The 25,610-nt window shown below is 44.1% G+C and overlaps 1 protein-coding gene across 1 annotated transcript; it reads right to left on the bottom strand.

The window, feature by feature from the left end:
* Positions 1-25,283, bottom strand: LOC307241898 (protein FAM13B-like). The gene is made up of 20 exons (XM_080016159.1): positions 25,053-25,283; positions 24,514-24,709; positions 24,179-24,388; positions 23,243-23,423; positions 18,033-18,237; positions 17,350-17,450; positions 11,469-11,621; positions 10,780-10,882; positions 9,844-9,911; positions 8,935-8,992; positions 5,893-6,124; positions 5,372-5,642; positions 4,546-4,687; positions 4,219-4,300; positions 3,856-4,100; positions 3,001-3,084; positions 2,757-2,861; positions 2,413-2,606; positions 1,552-1,653; positions 1-1,049 (listed from the first exon to the last, which is right to left on the bottom strand). Exons 1-20 carry the CDS (start codon positions 25,080-25,082, stop codon positions 923-925), a joined length of 2,889 nt encoding a protein of 962 aa, XP_079872285.1. The 5' UTR covers positions 25,083-25,283; the 3' UTR covers positions 1-922.
* Positions 25,284-25,610: the final 327 nt, after the last annotated feature.

Consider the following 25,610-nt stretch of genomic DNA (forward strand, 5'->3'; position numbering starts at 1 on the left):
TAGATGTGGAAAAAAATATTTATTTTTATTGATATATATAGATATAGATATATATATAGAAAAATATATAAACCAGAAGTGCACAATATCAAAAGCTCTGATTATAGTCAATGACGGCATTTAGCGGGGGAAAATATTTGACGGCGGAAATAAGTTTGCACTACAATGGCAACATTCACAACATATTTTTTCTGAGGGCTTCATGTAAGGTAAACATGTAACTTCACTTCATATCAACTATGAAACCCCTATTACATATCATAGCACAATGTATGACAAAAAAAAATATATATATATATATATATATATATATATATATATATATATATATATATATCGACATGCACAAACATTACAGGATTGTCTGACTGTGTGTGATTTTTTTCAGAGGGTGTCCTTGCCAAGATAGCACTTTTAAAAACAAACAAACAATGCAGCATTTCCACAGTAGCTATGTATGATGTTGTACAAAAAAAAAAAATCTTGGTATTTTGGCAGGGCGTTTAACAAATAAAGTGCCATAAAATACAGAAGTGTAGAAACCGCGCAAACGTGGAACTGACATCAACTAGATCATCGGAAGAAATCTTTGTTTGATCGCTCTAATCGCGGAGATGAACTAGTGCTACGTACCCAGAAACTCGCTACGTCACATCAAGGTCATAACACGGGAGTTTTAGGGGCCGTAAGAAGGAAAGGAACCTGCCGTTGTTTAACCGTCACTTCGCCACGAGAGGCGCTGTCATTTTAAAGTGCTTACATAATGAGCATCGCATGTAACGAGAGCGTGACCCGACAGCGTCTTGACTTTGATATATATCGGTTTTTTTTTCTCCTTTTTAATTAATTAATTTATTTATTTTTATCGCTAGAAAATAAGAGAGCTCTTTCCAAAATAAAAGTCTCACTGTGAGCGTGACCCTCAACTGCTCTTGCTTGAGTCCTGTTGTTTACCGAGCAAGGCTTCAAGGAGGCGGAGCTTAGCTTTGAGGTTCTTGTACTGGCGGTACTCCTCGGCCATCGGACCACGGTCCTCCTTCTGACAAGTCCTTAAAAAAAAAAAAGAAAAAAGGTAATTTTATTATTATTATTATTATTATTGTTTTTGGACAAACGAGAACTTTGACAGTTGATAGTCCCTGTGTTGCCTTACTCAGATAGTGGTGTACAGTGAGTATTGTAATCGAAAAAACTCTGTTTTACTTTGGAGGAACAACAGACATGTACAGTGGAATGAGGTTGTATAGTTTCCTCCTCTTCCTCCTCCTCCTCCTCTCCGTGCTGTGTTAATGTTATGTACGTGTTACCATGTCGATGTACCATGACAACTGGATTCCTTTTTTTTTTTATTATTATTTTTATTTTTATTTTGTTCGTTTGTGGATGTTTTGCTTTTTCTTGGATTTTTGATTTGGTTTTTCCACACGGCATCGTTTAACTATTGAAACCAAATGTTCCACGTTTATTAAAAAAAAATGAAATAAAGATGAAACAAAATGCCCCAAAAAAAACAAAAAAACCCTGAAGCAGAGCGTTGATGTTGATGTTTACCTTCTGGTCTGGGCGTAGAAGTGATCCTCGAACTCCCGCAGCATTCGATGGAGACGGTTCTTCTCCTGCCGAGCCGTACGCAGGTGATCCGTCAGCTCGGACCTGACGTACAGGAAGTAGAGACACATAGGAATCACAGCAAATGAACATATCGTGTGCATCCACGGCCATGAACCGGTTCGATGACATGTTAAAATAACTTGATCCACTGAACCGTTGTAGGAACAAAATGGATTTCATGAATCCAACCAAACAGAACATATTTACAGTTTGTTTTTAAATAAATAATTTCATATCAAAATATTTTATACATTAATAGTAAATTAATATTTAATTTGCTATTATTGAATTCAATATATATATATTCAAACATAAAATTGCATTCAAATTGGAAATGTTTTTGTTTGTCAAATAAATAACGCATCCAGCATTCAAAACTATTGTAAGCAACCTTAGTAATACTTATAATATTTTATAAAACAACACACTTTAATAACGCTAAAAACAGGAAAAATCCTAAGCTGTATGTCTGTATATGTATTGTCTTACACGTACTCACAGGAACAGGCAAAAAAGTGAAAATTCAAAACATCATAATTGTACTTAAAATGTGTTTTACTGAGCATTCACAATCACACCCACTGGATGAGTTTAAAATTAATATTCAATATTAAAATGTAATATTTACCTGAGCAACAATGGCACCCACACAACTTTGCTCCACTTTGTTACATTTTTCTAATATTGTTTCTAATACTGAATATAACACTGAATATAATAACTCTTTTTTTTTTTTGACGTGGTGAAGTAAATTCTATCCACCATTGAAGAGCAGCCTTTGTCGGGCAGCTCACAGCGTACCTGGAGGCTTCGTGTAGCGTTGCCATGGTGACGATCGGCGGCTGCAGGACTCGGACCTCCTCCAGAGGAGACACCAGCAGTGGCGGCGCATCGCACGCCTCGTGGAGCGGCAGCCCGAGCGACTCGGCGGAGGAAGGCAAACCACGAGACGTGAGCGCGTGCGTCTGCTGCTCCTCATCCGAACCCTCCTCCTCCTACGCACACACACACAGACAGACAGACACACACACACACAGGATTAATGAAGGTGAAGTGAACCACTTCAGTGTTATTGCTGTTAATAAAACAACAATAAAAGGCCCCTCGCTACTTAAACAGAACGCTGTGTACGTAGGTTCACTTACGATGGTGGTGATGACCGGACTCACAGAGGAAGCAAGAAGAAGCTGCTTGAGGAGACGATAGCGGTCGTAGAACGGCTTCATCAGGGTCCGCTCCTGTCTGGTGCTCTAGACACGCACGCACGCGAGCACGCACACAGAGGAATGAGTCTGTTAAAAAAAACTTGCCAATTTAACAACATCATAGAGAGTAATGTGACTACTAAACAGAGACCAGGTGAATCAAACCCTCCAGGACGGTCCTTACCGGTCGGCCGTGGAGACTCTCAAAGTAGAGCAAGCACTTCTGCAGGCTGGTCTTCTCCACAGCCATCTGGGACTGGGACATGTCCTGCAACCGCCCGGACAGAAGTCACTCACACTGTTTATTCACAGCTGAAGACTTTTTATCGTGTTGTATTGCGATGCTTCATAGGCAACCGTCCTCCCCTAATGGTCCATGAGGGTATTGCAGCCGTCCACAGACCCCTGTTTTTTCCCTGTTATATTATTGTACCATTAATTTGCACTGCACACCTTCGTCTGCTCAATGGATCTTGCCATAACAAAAGAGTAAAAAATGTTGTTGTTTAAAAAAATAAAATAAAATATATATATATATATATATATATATATATATATATATATATATATATATGTGTATTATTATTATTATTTTTTTATTTTTTTTCTCTCAATAAATAAAAAAAATAAAATAAAAAAATAAAGAGTAAAAGAGTGATCTACTGGATTAACACAAGATCAAAATGTACAGTATCAGCTCTCAAGGAGCTTATGATGGAAAACATAGTTCTGGCTCTGTGTTTTAGTTACGGAAGGAAATACCTCATATCATAATATTCCAAAAACATTAACAGTGTATGAAATATGAATTTAGCTTCAAAAGCGGAAAGGCCGCAAGATTGAATATTCAAAACTAAACGTTCTTCGGATGAGTGGCAGAAAAATGGTGAAGTTTTGTTTTTAATTTTGAAATTGTGAAACTAAATTGAGAACCAATGAATCGAAAATGAATCAAATCAGACAATTGACAAAAAAAAAAACCAAAAACTCGGAAATGTGGAAAACCCCACGCACGTATTCTTCCTTCTCCAGAACCTACCTTGAGGTGGTCGGGCAGCTCCAGCTCTCTCCGTCTGTCCCTCAGTCTGTTGCTCAGCTTCTGGACTGTCTCCTCCAAACTGGGCTTGGCGTTGTTGCTGCTGTTGTTGCTGTTCAGCTGCTGCAGCTCCGTCCCGCTCAGCGGCAGCCCCTGCTGCTCCGTGCCGGCCCTGCGGAGCTCGGCCGACGGGTCCAGGGCCCCGCGCTCCCCCGGCCCCCCGTCGGAGAGCTGCCGCAGCTTCAGCTCTGGGTGGGGGACATTCTTATTTGCTTTTTCATTTTAAGGAATATAACAACGGTATGAGAACGACACTGAAAGCAAAAGTGTGTGTGTAACGTGTGTGTGTGTGTGTGTGTGTCTGACCTTTAAGCTGCTTGCGGCACTTGCTGAGTTCCGTCATGAGCCTGGCCACCTCTGGGTGAGCTGTCTTATCGTTGTGAGCTGGCTGAAGGGAAGAGCCAGAGAAAAAACACCAGTTCAGTTCTGTTACCTCAGCGTATGAGAGAAAGAAAGAAATGTTAAAATAAATACTTCCTCAAACAAAAGATTCGGGGACTGTTATTCCCACACTCGTTCACTAGGGGGAGCGTTTGGTTCTAAAAACGACTTCTTGCTCTCCCCTCCTGAAATCAGCAACGGCAGCAGTGGTAAGAGATGGCACCGGCCGCTGCACCCAGCGTCTCCCCCCACCTTGTAGTGCTTCTCCTGCTCAAAGCGCTCCTCGAAGCGCCGGATCCTCTTCCTCAGGTTGTGGATGTGTCGGTTCAGCGTGGAGATGGACGGCGAGTCTCTGGATTCCTCCTTGGGATCCGTGCGCACACTGCGGCGAGCCCTGAGAGAGGGTACGGACGTCAAAAAAATAGATAAGAAAAATGTATGAAGAGGCAGGCGCACGCCGACTCAGGGTGCGGTCGTAAGATGGGGTTGTATTCTATTATAGAGTGGACCCAGTATGTTCACCTAAAGCAGGGATCCCCAACATTTCCTAAATCAAACCCGATTCCACCATTTAAAAGATGCAAAAAAAGAAAAAAGTTCATGTATCTAATTGATGTAGCAATCAACAGCCAGTTTTTTTTTGTCTGAATTGGTCCCATTTTCATGGTGGAGAGAGTAAGCTTTTTGGGTCATTACGTGGATTTTTGAGCCAATATCTGACTATAAGGAAACACATAATATGTGTTTATTATTTTTTATTGTTTGTGTTTATTATTATTACGATTTGTATATTATTATCATTATTATTATTTATTATTATTATTATGTCAAATCTCTAATCGGCCACGGCCTCGTGACCCCCCTCTGGAGACCCCCTGGGTGGATCTGGCACCCCGGGTTGGGAACCACCGACCTATAGGACGTACCCTCACTCTCTCCTGCATGAAAACTACAAGACCAACCCCCTTCTGAGCATAGTAGCAATGCAATACATAAAGTGCAGAAACGACACTCCATATATGTATGTTTCTAAATATATCAATTCTAGACAAAGCGGGGCGTGGTGTGTAGATATTACGTGCGGATGTGCTGGGAGCTCGGGGGGGAGGGAGCGGCCTCGGGGTCCGAGTGGTAGCGCAGGCTCTGGCTGAGGCTGGGACAGCGCGGCGACAGCACCGGGCAGTCGCTGGCAGTGATGTGCTGCAGCAGGGGGCCGGCGTCGGCAGCGGGGTTCGGGTCCGGGTTCGGGTTGAGGCCGGGAGACGGGCCCGACGGGCTGGATGGGTTCTCACCCGCCATAGGGGCCCCAGACGACGGGGAGACTGGGCCGCCCTGGCGCGGAGCGAGCTCTGAGGGAAGAGAGAGAAAGAGCTCAATGGTTCAAAGTTCAAACCGGCGGTGTGAAGGTTTGACGACTTTAGCTCTCACACCTACACAGTCTTCACCCCCTGGTCTCGTCATTACTCCAGGTTCATTTTTCAGTCGTTACTCAACTTGCCACCCAAGGGATGGCCGATCTAACAAACCCCATACTCGGCTTTCAGAAAGGGCCCCGTCTAAATTGAAGTTCGTAAACTACCGAGGTCGTCATTTTCTTACCGGGCTGTGAGGAGCTGATGGTGTTGTCTTGGCTGTGAATTGGAGGTGATGGAGTAGAGCTAGGAGGCGGAGGCAGGCCGGGCTCCACCGCAGAGAGCAGCCGATGCTGAACGGACTGACTCGCTTGGATGGGCGAGTCCAACGTTGTTGTTATTGTCGTTGTTGTTGTTGTTGTTGTTGTTTGGGGGGGTCCCAGTTCAGTCTCCAGGGCCTGCAGCTTGAGGGACGGGCTCTGGAAACAGAAGCAAAACATGGCTTCAGGGCGGAGTGGGAGAGATTCGGGTCAGAGGTGGAGGGAATCCTCCTGCTTCTCGTGCGCGTTGAGCACTTTAGACCAATCGAAGTGCAGCTGCCGTGGGAAAAAAAAAAACAACATTCAAATGAAGGTGTGTCTCGGGAAGTCGCGCGGAGAAGGCAAGAAGCTGCCGAGTTGCATTCAAGAAGGAAAGGAACGTTAAAAGTTTTAAAAAAGCATCGGAGTCCAACGGTCGAGCGCTCTGGAGGGATCCTGGTGTCCCGAGGAGGAGATCCAAGGCATTGAGGACCCAACGCTCCAAATGAGTTGCAAAACCAGTAACGAGAGAGCTCTGTATAATGGAGGGGGGGGCGCTCCATACACCGGTCAAGCGGTTAAAAAAGAGAAAAGAGAAAGAACACTTGTTTGAGCCTCCTCCACGGATCTAGCGAACGCACACCGAGTCGCTGCCGCAGCGGGTCCGTTAGGGCCGGCGTGGAATCCCCCAAAAGAGCAGCTTCCTCTGGTTTACCATGAGCAGAACGCCAGGGCCCACATCCACCCGTCTCCCCCAACAGAATCCACCACTTTCTGTGCGGTTTTCGCTGCCTGTGAAATTCCTGGCATTCTGTGTGTGTGTGTGTGTGTGTGTGTGTGTGTGTGTGGGTGTGGGTGTGGGTGTGGGTGTGGGTGTGTGTGTGAGAGAGAGAGAGAGAGAGCGTGAGCATCAACGTGGGGCGATGACGAGGGGGTTTCCAAGGCAACCTTGTCAGACGCAGCCGGGAGGTCTATTTTGGAGAATGCGCTGTTTGCTTTGGTGGATCTTTGTTTGGGTCTTTTACACACGGTGCAAGGTGTTCGAACACTGTGATGAACATGGATGCTACTGTCCTGAGGAGGGTTTGGGGGGTGAGAGCGGGGAGAAAATATAGTCAGGTTTTGACAAGAGTCGGTCAAATACTGTATTGGTCCGATTGCATCACTCTCATATATATTATATTTAAAATCATCAGTGGTTTTTTTTCCATCATCCTCACCCGCGGCAGCAGATTCCTGCGCTCCTCCCTCCTCACCCAACCCCTCCCCGACCATCCATTCATTAAAATGAAAATTTGTGTGCACGCACACACACACACACACACACACACATACACACCTGTCAGTTATCAGTGCTGCTGTTGTAAAATGTGTTAATTAGTGCATCTAAATACGGTCTGGGTAAGAAAGAAAAAAAGAGCGAGCTAAAGAGGGAGAGAGAGACTTACGTCAAAGCCCTGGCTGCGGCCGCTGTAATCACGTTGTCTGTCAAACGCCCCCCGCCCCCCCCCTCCCCCGCAGCAACAGACATCCACTTAGAAAGCCTCATTTCCCACAACCCAACACACACACATGTTAAAAAGCATGTTTTCATGCATGCAGGCACGCATACAAACAAATGCGTCTGACAGACAAATAAAAGTATATAAAGAGATGAAGGACGGGCTGAGGCTGATACAGAACACCGTCTGATACGGTTACAAGGCAGCATGAGTCATGGTAAAAATGTCAGACATAAAAGTATTAGCTTTGTTATTTTTTCGACCAAGGTCTAATTACAATTTTGGTTCCCATCATTTGTAACTGTTCATAGTGACAACCTGGCCGAGCACCAGACTATTGCTGAATTTACCACTCATCACTGTGCTTGAATGCAGTCCAATGCAGAAAAAATCTAAAAGAAAAAATAAATGTGTTTTAAAGTCTTTATGGTATGAATTATTATTATTTTTTTTTTTAAATGGTCACAAACCATGCATTTTAATGTTTTTCCAGTGTTTATTTCAAGGTTATTGACTTGTTTTTCACTTGTGCAAATCATCACTTTTGGCTACATTCTGTGCTAACTTTAGAGACTAGAAACAGGAAGTTGTGCCGCTTCCTACTGGCAACCTGTGGTAGCCAACGTTACACTTTGGAATTTGGGTGTACTGCAGCAATTGGAAAAATCAAAATGTGATATTATAAAAATCATTTAAAAAATAAAAATTGACAAATAAGATACAAACATACAAACACCATAATGTGAGTTTCCCGTTTGTACCACTCAAACATTCTTTAAGGCTTAAACGTTTGCCACATCGGACTCCGTCCCAGCACAGTGAGAAGCTGCAGCAGAGTGGTAAGTTTCTCAACAGTGAAGCATTGTGCTATGAACACCTGATAAATGATGGGAACCAACATTTGAATCAATCCTGGGTTGATAACTAGCCAACCCATCCTTTAAACTAAAGCAACTTGATTTTCTGCTTTTTCAAAACGTATTTATTGTATGAACAGTATATTGTTGTAATGTCTTTCTCCCACTCTCTCATCTCATCCATCTTTTCCTTCAACCACGAAAAGGCTAAAACCCACGACCGTGCCGTCCAGTCATTAGTCCTTTCTGATTCTGAAGCATATCTGAAATTAAATCATCGCCCCCAGATTGCAAAGCAATTACCTGTCACTTATCATGATAATCACCCGGTTGTTTGATGCCGAAAGCTAAAAAAATAACAACCTTTGCACTTTGTAAAATGTAAAGAGAATCAAGACAAAATAAGCATTGTTTTTACATCTTGAGCTGACCAGATAACCCATATGTAAGCACAAGATTACATGAAAATGTGTTTCAAGGTGCGTTTTGTTCTCACTGTATGTGTTGGTGAGATTAAGCTATCAGCTAATGAAAAGTAAATCATGAGGTATTGGGAGATGTGTGTCAATATTCTTGCTGAGACTAACTTGTTGAATAAATGATATTGGGCGGGATGACAGTGAGCGCTCACCTTCTGCTCAGGTTCGCTGTCTGTGGCTTCAATCTGGTTCTCTATAAAAAGCTGCACACTGGAAGACAGAATGTGAAATGACATCATCAGAAGGGCGTTGGTTGAAAGGCTTCTTTGCTGTCCCGCACATTCGCATCATAGTGCAGCGCTTCCTCTTCCCCTTATGGGGAATGGGCCGCTGACGCTCGGCTAGGCTGCACTTGTCCCTCCTGGAATATCAGCGGATTTTGCCGAGTCCCACCGAGTCGCATTTCGTGGCCAATCAGTCTCCTGTGAAACCTTCAATTCGGTGCTACGGTAAAGCGAACTTCTGTCGCACGTGTGTCTTTTTCGGCATTGACTTGCAGTACGGTCAATGTCAATGCAGCTATTCCGACAATGCCCTTCCACGCGGGCGGTTTGGTCGAAGCCATCACCACGGCAAAAAACCCGGTGTGACCAGACACGGCCGATACCGTTATCACATTTGTTGCCTCTTAACATGCCAGATCGATGGGCTCAAATGGGGACGGCGTGCCTCCGACTGGTGGGAGCCATGTGAGCGCCCCGTGGCCAGTCAGTGCTTTTTGGACTGGAATCATATCAAAACCATGACCGCGGGCGGCACGCTGCTCCGCTAACCTACTTCTGGGCCTGACCGCGCGACGAGAGAGGAATGAGCTGAGCACGAGCCGCCGTGGGGGGGGGGGGGTAAAAGAGGGGACGGGGGAAAAACAACGGCGGTGGCCCCGGCAGGTGTCGGGGGGGGGAATATAAATACGGCAAACCCAAAAGACAAACACGTCTCGTCCCGTTCTACCGCTTCCCTCAACTTTGCGGTTTTAAAAGCTGTATGTGGTATCGACACGTCTGAGTCATTGAGCGTGGTGATGAATAAACAGGGTTGCCTCGCGTCGTCCTTCCACTCACCTCCCTGCGTGCTCGGTCACCGTTTGTGTTTGGGAGTCTCCCGTGCCGTGCTCTGGGTCGACGAGACCCTGAAAGAAAAAAAAGTTCATTCGATATATATAACAAACCAATCTCACTGTCTGGCAGGGTTCATTCTGGCATGAGAAAATTTAATTCAAGGACATTCAAGTACTTGCACTCAGTACAAGCACAATATTTTTATTTTTCAAGGACTTTAGGGAGTTCCAGTATAATCTAATCCTAATGTCTATTATTTTTATAACTATGGCATGCATATATATATATATATATATATATATATATATATTTATTTCCCTGTCATCTACTATTATACATGTAAGTGTCTATTTACAACCATGCTAGATAAAATTTTTCCGGCATCATCTATGTCGTAAAAGCGATTCAAAACATATTAGGTCACACCTTTTTCAAGGACTTTTCAAACCCTCAAGCACAAAAGGGGCTATAAGTTATACCAGTTCAAGCACCTCAAGTACCAGGAGAGAACCCTGTTGTTATTTCCACACAAGGTAAAGCATCGAAGCGGGATGTTTTACAGTAGTTGCTGGAACACACACATACACAGGCAAGCAAGACATGTAGGAGATCTGTTGTCTAATAATAGTTTGTTAAAATGGTCGCCTCCCTCCATTTAAGAAATAAAATAAAATAAAAACATGAAAGAGCGGCACGTGAGAATATTTCTCACTGAATAATATCCAGCGTTGTGCCTCGTGCCTCAGTCTGGCTGGGAAACACGTCGGCCTGACAGAACAGTCACAATACACGCGGAGAGAAAAACAGCTTGACCGGCTCAGTGAAAAAAGCAAGAAACAGAGACAGAATGAAAGAAGGAAGAAGGAGAGTTTCAAACCAAAGAGGAAGAAAGTGGAAGACAAAGGGAAAAACAGAAGGAGCGACGTGAGGAGCGCACACCCCGGAGCAGTTGCAGTCTTTGCGAGGCGGGGGAGACGGGGTCCTCTCCTCTGTCCTCTTCACCTCCACCTCCACCTCCACCTCCTCATGGCGTTGCATTGTCCTGCGAGCAAAGAAAAACACTCCTTAGAATGTGGGTGTAAAGACCCCCCACCAAAACATTTTGGGTCAAGCTCCAATTTTGACGGTCAGTTGAATCAATTGAGGCCAGAATGATAAGATGGCGGTAAACACCGGCATCATGGGATCTGGGCGGCGACCAAAGGCGCCATGCAGCACTGATTCTGTGTTCGTATCAGAAAGGCGAGTCCACCAGTTATACTTTCAGGTTCATAATCTCACTGTTTTTGAAGTTCTGGATTGCATGTGTATATATATATATATACACACAAAGACATTGTTCTGCAACAACAAAATGCTTCAGAACATATCTTAACCCTCACTGTCCAGTGATGTCAGTGTTCCTAAATAAGAAACATAATTCTTCATATGTATGTCAGAATCGAGTTTCATAAACATATTACTACATTTGCAACACTTGCAGCTACGGCTGCAATTTCCACTGTTGGTGTTACAAAGTTGATGTTGCACGTTACCAAGTGATTAACACTATCAGCGGTACGGCAAACCAATTGGGACTAAATGTCACCTCACATGGTGACAATCATGGACAAGGTCAGGAGACGTACTCCTCTGCGGGAGAATGAACCTCCTCTTCATGCCGGTGGAGCGCTGCCTCATCTGGACCGCCGCCCTCCTCCTCCAGCTGGTCCAGGTTCAGCTGCTGGGTGCTGGTGCTCATGTCCGAGCCGCTGTCACCCTCCAGCTCCAGCAAGTCAGGGCTACAGACAGAGAAAAAAAAAAACAGATAACCATAATAAAACATAACGATAATAATAATAATAATAATAATAATAATAATAATAATAATAATAATAATAGAGGATTGCCAAAAAAAAAAAAATTGTTGTGATAGACAACAATTTGGCAAGGCCCAAAAAACAACAACAACGTCACTTTCGCGATGTGACTCCAGAGCTGTGAGCCACACTGGATAGATCGCGGATCAGCACAGCAGCAAAAACACAAACAAAGTGACGACGCCCGCACTGACTACAGCCAAAACAAAAACAAAACAAAAAAACAGAACTACTGCTACAGCAAAGTAAAATCCTAATTTGTGGAAGCAATGTTGAGTAGAATGCGGTAAACATCTCCTGTCTAAGAATCTCCAAAGGCTTTAATGAGGACCGGCCCCACAAATCCTGACTTCTCATCCGGGCTGTCAAGCTTTAAAAAAGACTCCAAGAGGCCAGTGCGCAAAGCCAACTTACTCGTGAAGGACGGCCGCTCCATGGTCGGCGTCTTGGATGCTGAAGCAGAGCAGGCAAGAAAACATTCTTTGGCAAAACTCAAGAGGAGCTGACGGGAGCCTGGCTGGACGGACTGGATGCGGCGGAGACAAGCTCGTGGCATTAGGAGGACAGAAGCTCCAGCCAAGAGCACAAAGAGGAGCGAGAGGGGCTGGTCGTAGTCGACGGCCAAGTGGAGTGACACCCAGAGGCAGAGAGCGCACACGCACAGACATGCACGGGCATGCGCGCGCACGCACACGCACACGCGCACACACACACACACACACACACACACACACACACACACACACACACACACACACACACACACACACACACTTTTAACTAAGCATGTCCAGCAGCGTTTGGTCAGCACCAGGTCAGCCAATGGCGGTTCGGTGGAAGTAGGTCAGTGAGACTGATATCATGCATACAAACAAAAAAATGGTAAAGGAAAAGCAAATAAATACACTGGCGCTCCAAATATGACCGCACAAATTACTGATAAGAAGTTGTGTCTCGAGAAGAACCTTCATTCACGAGGAAAACAGTTTGACCATCTATTCAATCCAGACCTGAGCGTATGAAACACACAAATCAAAACTTCAACAAAACAATCACAGCGATGCGACGCCGGTCGGCTCACCGTCACAGTACCTGGATGGCCGCCGAGATTTCCAGCTCTCTCTGTTTGGGAGGAAAATACTCCTCGCCCCCGGACCCATCCCCATCCAGTCAGCCCCCGTCCCACCGACTACACCGGCTGCGTGCCTGAACTTGTTTCGGTTTCATTTGACCGAGCACGGACAAACATTCGGTGACCGGACTACCCTCTGGAACAAAACCTAAAAAAGCTTTGTCGTGAGCCGACGGCGAAGCCTGTGCCCGGACAGCGGTGCGGCGTTTCATACCGTAGGCTGAGGGAGCTCAGGGCTTTTAGGAAACGTCATTTAACCCATGCAGAGGTCTGACTTTATGACATAACGTTTGCCACACGTAGGAGTTTGCTGTCGTTGCTGCAAGGACAAAGCAAACATAGTTTGCCGCAATCGCTTCCTGTACTTGCCGCACAAACATTCTGGTAGTCTGGGTTTTTCCCCGACACATTTGAAACCGCTTTGCAAAGGGATTTGGTCGGTATTTATCATGGATTTACATGAAATTATTTCACTTTAATTTCATTTAGCGGTTAATACTTTCTGTCCATTTGAGGGCACCGCAGCTCACAGCCGACCCTTCGGACAGACGATGTAGATCCTACCGTCGGACTAATACCTCTCCGTCGCGACACATTAACTTTAACAGGGGTAAAACCGAGCGGAAGGTCAGGTTTTGGGGGGGCGAGGCGGAAATCAGGAGACGCTCAAACAGCTCCCCCCGTCCGGGAGGGGGCCCCCTGCACGCTGATCAGAGCAGACGATGTACGTCCACACACGGTGCCTGTCAGGCACTACAAATCCCCCCGCTAACCGTTTGACCGGTGGCGGTAACCGCGGTCATATCGGCGTGTGGAGCACGATGACTGGCCCTGAAGCCGAAACTGGACATGAAATGTTTCCATGCTCCTTAATGTCATGATGACCGCTCTTGGCACACCCACAATCCCTTCCAACACCCCTTGATCACGCTGCAGAGATGCATTCCTTTTCCCCGGGTCCGAAAAGAACGAGGTTTTGTAGTGGGGAACAGAAGGCGGCACTATTTCGCCGACAAATGCAAACGGAGATTTTCGGATTTTCAGATAACTTTCATCCCTCTACATTTGTTATATTTCAATGCTCCATATATATATTTTTTAAATAGACAGACTAGAACCCCCCTCCCCCACCATCCAGACGGTCACACTCACACAGCGACCAGACAGAAAGCCATGGGTGTGCACGGCAACCGTGTTCGTCACCGGGGGGGGCACGTGTATGCGGAGTCACGTGCCGTCCCGAAGAAGCAAAACATGGGAACGGAGCGCTGATCTGCATCCAAAGCACTCGGCCCACCGCACTGGAGGTTTAAAAATAGCAACACGTGTGCTCGCCGGGGGGGGGGGTTTCAGGTTGGGGAAAAGGTTTTGGGGGGGATGCAGACGGTGGTTAATAAGCACATTTCACCATGGCCGTGCGTTCCTGCTTTGCCCAGCGGCGACGGCAGCGTGGCTATTTTAAATCCGCATCTCACCAGACGGAGGGTCAGCAAAATAAACAGCGTCGCCGTGGACTATGGATGACAGCTGGCAACCATCACGGCTTTTCAGGGGACTTGTTGCACAATAGCCATTGGTCGGATGAGTCATTCAATTTATTTATCCAGCACTTAAAATTCTGATCTTAACGCTGAAGAATGTCCATCTGTTATCACCCATTTCATATTAACCATTCAATCCATGATACACAGACTGCCTTTTTACACAGTAGGTCTAAGTAGCATTTTTCTTAAAGGGGACCTATTATGCGAAACTCACTTTCTCAGTGCTTGTGCACATACATTTGGGTCTCTCATGGGCCTCCGAACACACAAGCTGAAATGAGACAACCCAGTCAGTTTTTTGTGAGAGTTCAAATTCACGTGGTGAAAGGAGCCGTCCGGCTTTGCCCCCCCTTCCACACGTCACCAAGGGCATTATTCCAATTAGAACCGCCCTCCATCTGGGTAACTCCACCCATGGCTGGAGCGCGACCAGACCGCTAGTATCAAAGCTAAGAGCTAATCATGGGAAAAGCTTTGTTGGCCGCAGAGACCAGCACAAATCTTTAAAAATAATTTATTATTATTATTATTTCTCACCTCAAATTTGTTCAGGAACAGATTTTGGTAGACTGATGAGGTGATATCAGTAAAAGTTTGCAGACTAAATACAACGGAACCCGGAGTAAAGCAAACCCATTGGCCCACAGAGCTCTGGACCTCGGGAGGGTGGCTCCTCCAGGACTCCAGACTGCGACCATTTAGTCGCATTTTGCGACCATTTTGGGAGACAGCGCTACAAAATTTTATGACCAGGAGCACCAGCGCGACATGCATATATGCTGACTGTTTTTCTTTTCTTTTGTTATTTTTTGTTTTTCTAAAACGTCATCGTATATCAGTAGGAGTCACAAAGAAAGTGTCCCCATTACCTCGTTCCATGAGGAGACATCAAATAAAATAACCTACAGTACATCTAACATAAAAACAGCGCCGATCGCAGGCACCCCATCCCATGCCACGCACATTGTCGGTACCGTCGGTGAGGGAGACAGGTGCGCAAAGCTCCGCCCCCCCGGAGAAGGAGTGATCGCCTATAGGAAGAGCCGACCCTGCCTGCACCTGCTCAGCTGGCAGATAAAAATAAATAGAGCGCACGGAGCGGTGCGCGGACAAAGCTCACTTGCGCGCAAAAGAGGATGTGGACGTATGCGTGCAACATTTTAATAAAAAAATAATACACTGCTGCTGAAACACATATTGCATATGTTTTTTTCGAATGTAAATTTTGGGGTTTGAGCGTAATTTGTTTTTTAAAATTCGAATAGCATTCGAAAATGGAACCATCGTTTGACAACCCGCGTGTGTGTGTGTGTGTGTTTGTGAACGAGAGAGAGCGTGAGATACAGTAAAGAGAGATGGAGAACTGAGGCTCTCATCATGGTTGATTATGACAGCAATGTACTGACCACATACCTTATGATTACATTTGTTCATTTATTATTTGTTTTTTATGTTTAAAAAGCAATTTAACTTCCTGTTAAATTGCCCTTTAACCCTTTAAAATAAAACGGCACATTGTTCTGTAAATTGTATAATCAATCAGTAATAATAATACTAATCAAACCAAAGCATTTGTTAGCAATACGGTTCAAATGGAAAAAATATGAATGTGTTGCATTGCATGTCGATTTCAGCGGTGCTCCTAAATTTTGTGCTGGTGCTCCTAAAATATAGGGAGCACTAGTGCTACTAGTGGAAAAGGTTGGTCTGAAGCCCTGTCCTCCCATTCAGGCAGAGCGTCAGCAACACGATGATTTAGAGGCACTTTTAGACCCTCTCTTACACACATTCAGACACCAACGGAGAAGTGATTTTGTTCACTGCGGTTTGGGGGTTTGGTGTCAAGTTTAATGACAGCGCGATGCTCTTTTTCAAGTGAAGCAAAGGGATCGAAGCAGCAACCCCTTAGCCAGACGAGAACAGCACTCCTCCACTTCCTGAGCTGCTGCCGCACCATAATTGGGGGCCAACAAAAAAACAGTAAACAAAGTCGAAGGTCTGTGACAGAAATGATCGACCCTGGTCAAGGACCCTTGAAAAAGATGCCCAATCTCAAGGATTGGCCAGTCACTGCGTTCTGACGTCCTTCAGGGGCAGGCGAGGGAAAAGACAACTTCCCTGCATGGATGCCTACTAGAAAACTACTAATGTGACGCTGACCCAGCTAACATCAAGACATTTTAAACTGCTACGGTATCTCTAGGACAATGATGGTGTGACACCAAGAGAAATCTCACCATATCTCAACCTCAACATTGGAAGAAACAATTAGACTATTAGCCAGATCCTAAATTGTTCAGATATGAATGCATCTTTGGGAAAAGGAGATGTTGCTTCCCCTCTCTGTCCTCGGAACTCACGGCATGAGTCCTGAATCTAGGGCTGCGACAGGATGGTTTTTTTCTTACCGCGGTGAAGTGCGGCGTATGATCAATGGGGGTGGGGGGTGACTTCAGTCAGTCAGTGTGCATTACAATAACAGGATAAAACTGATAGAAGCTTACAAAAATGCACAAAAATAACATTTCAATGAGGAATTCTAAATAAGGGGAAACATAAATATATTTTTATATGCGTGAATTGTCTGCGTCCAACGCGAACGCGGCTGTCCGTCCAGCCTGATCGCGGAGAGCCGGTGCAGCCCAAGAAATAATTAATAATAATCGGACACACACAAAATAAATCCTCCATATGATAAATGTTACTCCAGAAGTCCTTGAACATGGCACGGAAGACAGTCAACGACAATAACTTAACAATGATTATTGTGTTTATATTTCATATCCTCCAGTAACTTTTACCAGCAGAAATATGAAACACAAAATAAATAAATAAATAAATAAATACAATTTAAAAAAAAAAAATGTTGCGGTGATGAGCTCATACCTTATCGACACAGCCCTACCTGAATCTCTCTATAAATCAATGCGTATATATCAATCTGGACAAACTCAGAGTCAAGTGAGGAATGTACCTGTCCAGAGAGTGTGTCCATGTTTGAGAGGCACTGGTTACTGACACAGAGAGTGTGCTCTCCCCATTACTCAGCTCAGAGCAGGGGCTGCTGGGAAGGGCCTGGAAACGACAACAACAACAACAACAACAGCAACAACGAAATGAAAAATGTTTGAAAAAAAAAAAAGCAACTTTGAAATGAAATTAATTTCATTTGAAATTTAATTTAAAGGGCCAGACCTGCGGAATTTGTGTTTGTTAATTTCATGTTAAAGCCAATCGCGCTTCCGGCATTTTCAAATTACAGCACGATTAAGTAACCTAGACAAACGCAATGGAGCAACGTCTTTGTCTCGGCAACCTGGAGATCGATTTAAGATCATTTTCTTACCATGTCATTTGAATAAAAGAAAATAAAAAATATTTTTATTTTAAAAATATATTTTAAATAATATTTATTATGTATAAAAAACAACTTAATATTTAAAATACAGATAAAGAAAAATGTAATAAAAAAAGTATATATATATATATATATATTAAAAACAATACTGTGAGAAAATGTTAGCTATCGTCATAAAAATGGTCAGTGGTAATGTAAAATATGTGTGCTGAGTAGTTTGAAAGGCCCCTGGGAAAGCACCCGTTTCCCAGGGGCCTTGGTGGTGAACCTGGCGGCGGTGCGAACAAGCGACGGCTCACCTCGAAGTCAGACAGAGCCGAGAGGGGGGGTGGAGGGGGAGAGGAGGACGGGGTGGCGCTGGCGGTGAAGTCCATGTCCCCGGGCGCTGGGGGGAGCAGCGCTGGGTGGGGAGGGACGAAGAGCAGGGCCTGATTTCGGAGGAGGCGGAGCAGCAGGGCGTTACACAGGTTCTGCTCCTGCAGCATCCTGGGTCCCGTTGGAACGCTAAGCACAGAGGAGATGAGAGCCATGGCATTATTGTCTCATCTCCCCCTCAAAAAAAAACATCCACGTCTCCACGTCTGTGTAGAATGAGTGGGAGGATTCAATGTTGTTTAGTCTGTCAGTATAGTCTGAAGTTAATGGGAATATAGGATTTAATTGTTTCAATTTCTAAAATGATTTAAAATTGTGACCCTTTGTATTGAATTGTGAGATACAACCAATATCCAGAGGTTAAGGTCCTTTAGCACACTCATTACCATATAATAGTTCAATGTCAACCTCATTCCTTACCATACTGTTTTAAATATATAAGCCGGTTTTGTAATATATATTAATATTGTGCTTAAATTCCCTATGATTATAAATTATTCCATATTGCTGCACATATCTGAACAGATCTGTAAATACAAATAGCCTATCCCATATACATAACTCTATTCCCTTCTAAATTGTACCCCCACTTTGTATAACTTTTTTGAGTCTTGTTTTATTTTTATTTTATTTTATTTATATTATTCTATTCACTAACTGCATTACGTTTTTGGAATCAGTTAGTTTCAGTTAGTTATGTAGGGTTAGGTAGGTATTAGGTAGCAATTATGTCCGGTTTAGTAACTATTGTGCATAATCTCCGGGTGCATTGCGAAGACATTTCACTGCATACAGTATATGTATGAACGTATGTACTGTATATGTATGTGACGAATAAACTTCTTGAATCTTGAATATTGGCCTGCACTATACTTGTGCATTTCCCAGAGGTGCTCCGCTTCCCTCCCGCCTCCTGAAACAGGCGAGTTAAAGTGTGTGAGCCTGCTTATTCCTGCATTATGCTTCCTTTGAGGGTAAAGAAGAATGAAGTGGATGGAGGGCAGACAGGCAGAGACATGACCCATCTTCAAGACGGTTAACAATGCCACTGTCGACAGGGTCCATCTAGTGGAACCCAACGCATATGGCATCTCATAAAGCATAACAACAACTCAGCTCAGGAGGTATGAAAATAACATTTTCATTATCAAAACAAACTCAACTCCATTATCACGCAAACCCTGAAAAACATAGACTGGACAACACCGATAGTTATGAGCCCAGAACGTTAAACATTAACGTAACGAAACAAACATCCAGCCCTCCACGTCCTTTCCAAACACATCACAATCCAAGAGATCCGATAAGCCCCGGGTCCCACCTCCATCCTAAATAGCAGACTACGACCAGAACAGGAGGTTCAGAGACGCTTTTACCTGGATGCGGCAATTTGTTTTCAGTCTTTCCGCGTCCATGTTGTTGATCCCAATCTGTTCGCGTTCCTTTTTAGGTCGGGCTACAGCGGGCGGGAAGTTTACAGTGTGGGGCCAGAGTTAAGGGCTCAGTGGTAGCTTCGAACCGGGAAAGGGAATGTCAAACATTTGGGTATTAATAGGAGCTTGTTGTGGTCTGGAAGAAGCCACTTACACAACAGACAGTTTTGGCGGCCACGCGTGATGGCATACATGTGCGAGAGCTAAAGACGCCGCTCCACCTGCTGTGTGGCGATAGGACATTAACAAGACAGAGGGAGTCAGAGGCTGTACACTGGGCAATGTCCAGTCCTAAACGTACCCCTGAAAATATTGTTATTATTGTTATTATTATTGTTATTACTGTTATTATCATTATATTATTATTACCATTATTATTCCTATTATCCAAATTATTATAATTATCAGTATTATTATCTATTACTGTTGTTATAATTCCTTTTCTATTATTATCTCGACTTTGGAACGACCTGCCTGAGGAGATACGACTGACAGAGTCAGTGACTTTTAAATCACTTCTCAAAACCCAGTTTTATGGATCTGCTTTTATGTGATACTGCCCCCTCTCTTTATCTATTTTATTTTTCACTTACTTATTTATTTTTACCTTTCATTTAAATTTCCTATTATTGTATCTATTTATTATTTTTTTGTCTCTTTATCCGCTTTTACAATTTAATTCCTGTTTATTCATGTTCCTGTGCCTTTTAAATTCATGATCTGAACACTCTGCTTCTATTTCATTTGTCAAAGCAAAGTAAACAGTGTTTTTAAAGGTGATATATAATTAAAGCTATTATTATTATTATTATTACTATTATTATCACTTATAATAATTAAAACAATAATAATAATAAATATAGTTGCAGGCAGCAATACACACGGTCCAGGGTCGGCCCTATATTATAGTTCAATGCACGAGTGTGATTGGTCTCTCTGTTCGGGTGTATGTTGTGATGCAGAAGTTCATTTGTTCCCGCCTGGTTACAGAGTAATTCTATGATCGGACGGTGTTTGCGGCTGTGGATGTGTTTCCTACACCGCAACTAATGGCAGTTATCATTCCGAAGTAGGGCTGCATGATTATGGCTAAAATGATAATCACGATTAGCCAATATTGTGAGCATGATAAATAATCCATTTTGGGGCACAGAAATATTTTATGGCACTTTGCAAATAAACAGAATAAAGTCTTCACAATGATATTGTATTTTAAAAATCTATAAATAAATAAACTAAGGAAAGTGGGTTAACTGACTTCAATTGGAGAGGATATATAATGAAATAAATTGTGTGTAGTGGGCTACACATTTTGGTTGTAATTGTAACTAATCTTTGAGGCATCTAGGAGGGAACCCAACACCACAAAATGGATGAAAATATTTCAAAACACACACACAATAAATACATCTTCCTTGTATGATGTCATTCCTTATAGTTATTGTAACCAGTAATTATAATTCAGGAAGTTTGAATACATTGAATGTCTGGAATGTTATTGGTTTTCCTACTCTGGTGAGTGTCAGTTGATTGATGACTTTTAATACGCTGAGCTTTATTTCATCCTGTCTTCTGGTAATACTTTATTTTTTAAAACATAATAAGGTTTAATAGTGATTGCATGCATTTCTGCAAGTAAGTAAGTAAGTAAGTAAGTAAGTAAGAAAAAAATTATTTATATAGCACCTTTCCAACAATAAATTCAACTCAAAGTGCTGTACAACACCGCATTAGAAAGTAAAAGATTTAAACATTAATCAGAGAGTAAAAGATTAAAATCAAGACATTAATCTTATACAATCAAGCCATTAATCATAAGAAGAATCATTAATCGCAAGGATCACGATCATTCCTCAGCGAATCAATTATCACACTATCAATTATCACTCACTCATTATCGCTACTTTTACAATACACTATTTGCTGTACTGTATATTTAGGTACTTTATTGTAGTGTACCAACCAGCTGTTAACTTCAAGATTCAAGATTCAAGAGGTTTATTTGTCACATACATATACATACTTCGTACATCGTACATATACCCAGTGAAATGTCTTTGCAACGCACCCAGAGATTAACTTCTGTTTATATGTGTATTTATACTTTATGTAATTTTAATTAAATTTTTTTATTGCACTGTTCTGTCAGGCTCTGCTTCTCTAACTTACATGACAACATTGTCATTGCCAGTTCGACAACGGCAGAATGATTGACAAGCGGACAGCTGCGTCGCACCCTGCTAAGTCCCCAACCTTCTCACCGAACTGATCCGGCACCACCGCCCAGAACGCTGTAACCTCCCCCCGCTATCCTCAATCGTCTGACATTGAGGGTGTATGAGGACCTCTGTCGCGTGACTCGCCGCAAATTCCAACGGTGTGTCACTTACTGAATGAGAAAACATGAGAGGAGATAGCTGTGGGGGCTAGGGGTGAGCGGGGAGAGGAGGAAAGGGTGTTGACTGGGTCTAAATGAGTCTCCTGCCACACTGGACCTCTCCATCCTTGTGTGTGTGTGTGTGTGTGTGTGTGTGTGTGTGTGTGTGTGTGTGTGTGTGTGTGTGTGTGTGTGTGTGTGTGTGTGTGTGTGCGCGTGCGTGCGCGTGTGTACGTGTGTGCCTCACGGGGGTCACATTTGTTTACAACAATAACCGAGCTCTGTAAACAGGAGGAAGGAGCAGCCAAATCCTCTGGTATGTTCTATCGCTATCTCTATCTCCATTTTATCTCCACTTTGATGCCCTCCCTCGGCCAGGCCGTTTTACACCCATGTGCTGAGGCAGTGAGCGGGGTCCCGTCGCGAGATAATTTTGAGTTCACTTGTGTTTAAAGTCTGAGCTCCTCCTCGACTGCAACCTCCCAAAGAACGGAAATGGAAAGCCTTTTGAAAAGCCTTTTACAACTTCTGCGCTAATGGGGACAGAAAAGGCAAAGCAGTCACAATCATACCAGTCATAAAGCCGCGGCAAACTTTTATCGAACACTACATGTTGCTCTTAAAATATATATTTTTTTAATTCAAATTGTGGTTTGTAATTTGCTCATGAATGACGCGTAGCTAGTTCTGTCAGACAACTCGACGGCGCCACACGCTTCCGCGCCCATAATGCGTCGGCCTATTGAAGCGGCCAGTCCCTTCTACCCCACCTGCTTTGCTGCCTGCTTCGCTGCCTGCTTTGCTGCCTGCTTTGCTGCACTCCCTCAACCCGCCCTGCCTCCACCTGTTGAGCTCTACTCTTCTTTCAAATGGCGGAATTCAAGCTCATCACTCCGATATTTCCAGCTTACTAAGCGTGCCTATGTTTAACTGTGTACCTCTCTGGAAGGGATGAGCGGTGCAGCCCAGACACCGACCTCAGGCACAACCCAAACATAAATAAAGATCCTTTCAAGCAGTCTAAAGTCTAAGAGTTGTCTGTCAGAATTGAGCTGAAAGTGTGAATATTTGCTAGACAAGTAAATAGGAACACTTATGTGAGTGTGAAGAAGTGTGTAGTAAGTGTGAAGGATTCTGACGAGATAAATATTATTGCCTAACCTGATATCAGCCACTAGTTTATATCTTGTCATTGACCGCATTTCTGTAATCTCACCCTACCCCGTTAAAATGCCAGATATACAAATTCCTAACCGTCTTACATGTGTTCCTTTGACAACCAAGGCTCTGAGAGAGACGGACTGACTGGGCTGTAGCAACTGACCGGAATATACAGGGTCCGAAGATGGTGGCCAAGTTCTCCACCGGCATGTGGTTCGACTGGCTGTGGGAGGCCACTCTGGTCAGGAAGTGGATGAGGTAAGACAGGGCACTGAGGTTGTCCCTGGGCAAGCGGTGAAGACTTCCCCTCAGAGACTCAATCATGTCCCTCTCCTCTTCATGTTCTAAAGCAAAACGGCAAAAGAAAAATATTACAAAGCGCAGATCGCACGGATAATACTGAGTTTGTTTGGGGAGCCTTTTTTTTTTAGAACTTACTGATGACATCACTGATTGTGACACCAGCGGACCGTGCACCCGCACCGTTAATGTATAAACTACCAAATCACTGATGAGGTTCAATTTATGTTGCTGGTAGTGACTGAGGTTCAACTGCAAGTTTCCAAAATTATAAAGAAATTATTTATTTACAACTGTAAATTATTTTATGACAGCAAAGCCTCTTTTAGCCTTAATTGGTGTTTTGAGTTAAAGCAATGTGCCAATAAGTGGCCTCAAAAGTGTCAATCTTGTCAGAATGTGAATTGTTAATACAGAGTTTTATTGATTATTTTCTACTGTAGATCAATTGTGTGTTGCAAAAGTTTTCAAATTTGTGGTTTATTTTTCAGTTTGTTGTATTTGTCATTACTTTATTACTTATTACCGTCTTTTCTTTTGATGTGTGCTGCTGTAAGACCGCAAATTCCCTCAGAGGATGAATAAAGTGTCTATCTATCTATCTATCTATCTCAAGTGAGACTTAATTCTATTTGTAAAAGTGTCCACACAAAAGGTATTACCTTTGTTAATGCTATTCCCGTAAACAAATACTATTGAAATATAATAAACATTGATACATGGTGAAGCAGTGGTCATTTCAGAGGTTTGCTGATTCCATGGAAACTGATCCCAACAGGGGTCCACGAGCCCTTTGTACCCGTGAGGCTGCAGAGCAGCTCCTTGCGATGGGGCTCGGGAACCAGGGGTGTCGGCAGCTCCCGGAAAAAGAGCTTGAGGAGGGAAGCCACGGCCGGCACGTCGCTCTGCTCCTGCAGGTCGACGCGCTCACCCCGGTCCCACCACAGCCTCAGCTGCCTGATCCTGACCACCGAGCCGGACAGCCGAAACACGCCTTTGTACTGCACTCCTGGAGGGGGGCGAGAAGAGTGGGTGACATTGGGCGGGGCACAGGTGTAATAGTCAGTCGAGGTGGCGCGTTCCTGGCTTTGTATCGGCAGGAAAAAAGCCATTCCGATGTGACATCAGGTTTACCTGTCCTGTCAAGGAACCCCACCATGTGTCTCAGCACCAGAGGGACTCCGCCGACCAGCCCCCCGTCTGCTCTCAACCTCTCCAGAGTGACACCAAACACAGGCCTGGGCTTCGGGTGCAGCTGCGGGGCGGAGGCCGGGGGCTCCGGGCCCACTTTAGCTGTGGACTTCAGAATTCTGGCAGAAGTTGAGTCAACCTGCCCCCGCCCACCGCCCCCAAAAAAAGGCACACATGGAAAATGTGGACCGGCATAATAACACAAGAGTAACGCAGCGATAGATTTCATTACGTAAAGGGGCAGGAGTCGTTTTACAGAAGCAAATTAACCACAATGATAACAAGTTGTACTTTAAATAGATTTAAAGGCAGGCATCGGACAGGACAGCTATCCGTCTCCGGCACTGGAGCTGGTTCACGTCCAGAAACGAATCATTTCTCTCAGTGAAGACAGGGACGGAGAAGGTCAACGGATTCACATCGCTGACGGACTCAAACTCAGCCTAAATATACAAAGATTTTGATATATATTACAAACGTACACAGAATGAAATCGAAGCGCTTGCCCCCATGTTGCTCCTTCACCTCGGCGGACTGGACCCGCTGGCCATTCGTTTCCGAGTTTAAACGCCTTTCCGCGGCGGAGACGCGTCCAGAAAACCCGTCGAGACGTTCGGTGCGGCGGAGCTCGTCGTTCCCATCGTGCGGGAATTCGGGGTTTTTTTTAAACCGGGAGCGCCGGCCGACCGGTTCACTTCCTCGTCGGCGGGAGAGACTAGTGCCAGGTTCCCCGTGTCTGTGTTCAGGTTGCCCGTCACGTGACCCGCGCGTAACCATGGCGACCTGCAAGTTGCTAGGAGACGGCTGATGCTCAGAGTGAAGTCATTCGTTCAAGCCCTTATTTCCACGTTCTGCAAAGTATTTATTATTTGTAATAATAATTCAAAAAATAAAAAATAATAAATAAATAAATAAATGTTTTTTTTTGGGGTATATTGGTTATTGCCATTTTTTTTCTATTTTTATTATTACTGAGTGAGCTGTGTAACACAAACAATTTCCCTCCAGAGATGTTTAGGATGTAGTCTACAGTATCAACC

The sequence above is a fragment of the Zeus faber genome, assembly GCF_960531495.2.
Source record: "Zeus faber genome assembly, chromosome: 16".
Classification (NCBI taxonomy): Eukaryota; Metazoa; Chordata; class Actinopteri; order Zeiformes; family Zeidae; genus Zeus; species Zeus faber.

What these genes read in the sequence shown, in the direction of transcription:
- LOC307241898 (XM_080016159.1), bottom strand. Translation starts at nt 25,082, where the DNA reads ATGGGGGCAAGCGCTTCGATTTCATTCTGT. An exon ending in GGGGTTCCTTGACAGGACAG is followed by an intron (nt 24,389 to 24,513) that starts GTAAACCTGATG and finishes GCCCCCCTCCAG; the next exon opens with GAGTGCAGTACAAAGGCGTG. An exon ending in GTCCGGTCATCACCACCATC is followed by an intron (nt 2,607 to 2,756) that starts GTAAGTGAACCT and finishes GTGTGTGCGTAG; the next exon opens with GAGGAGGAGGGTTCGGATGA.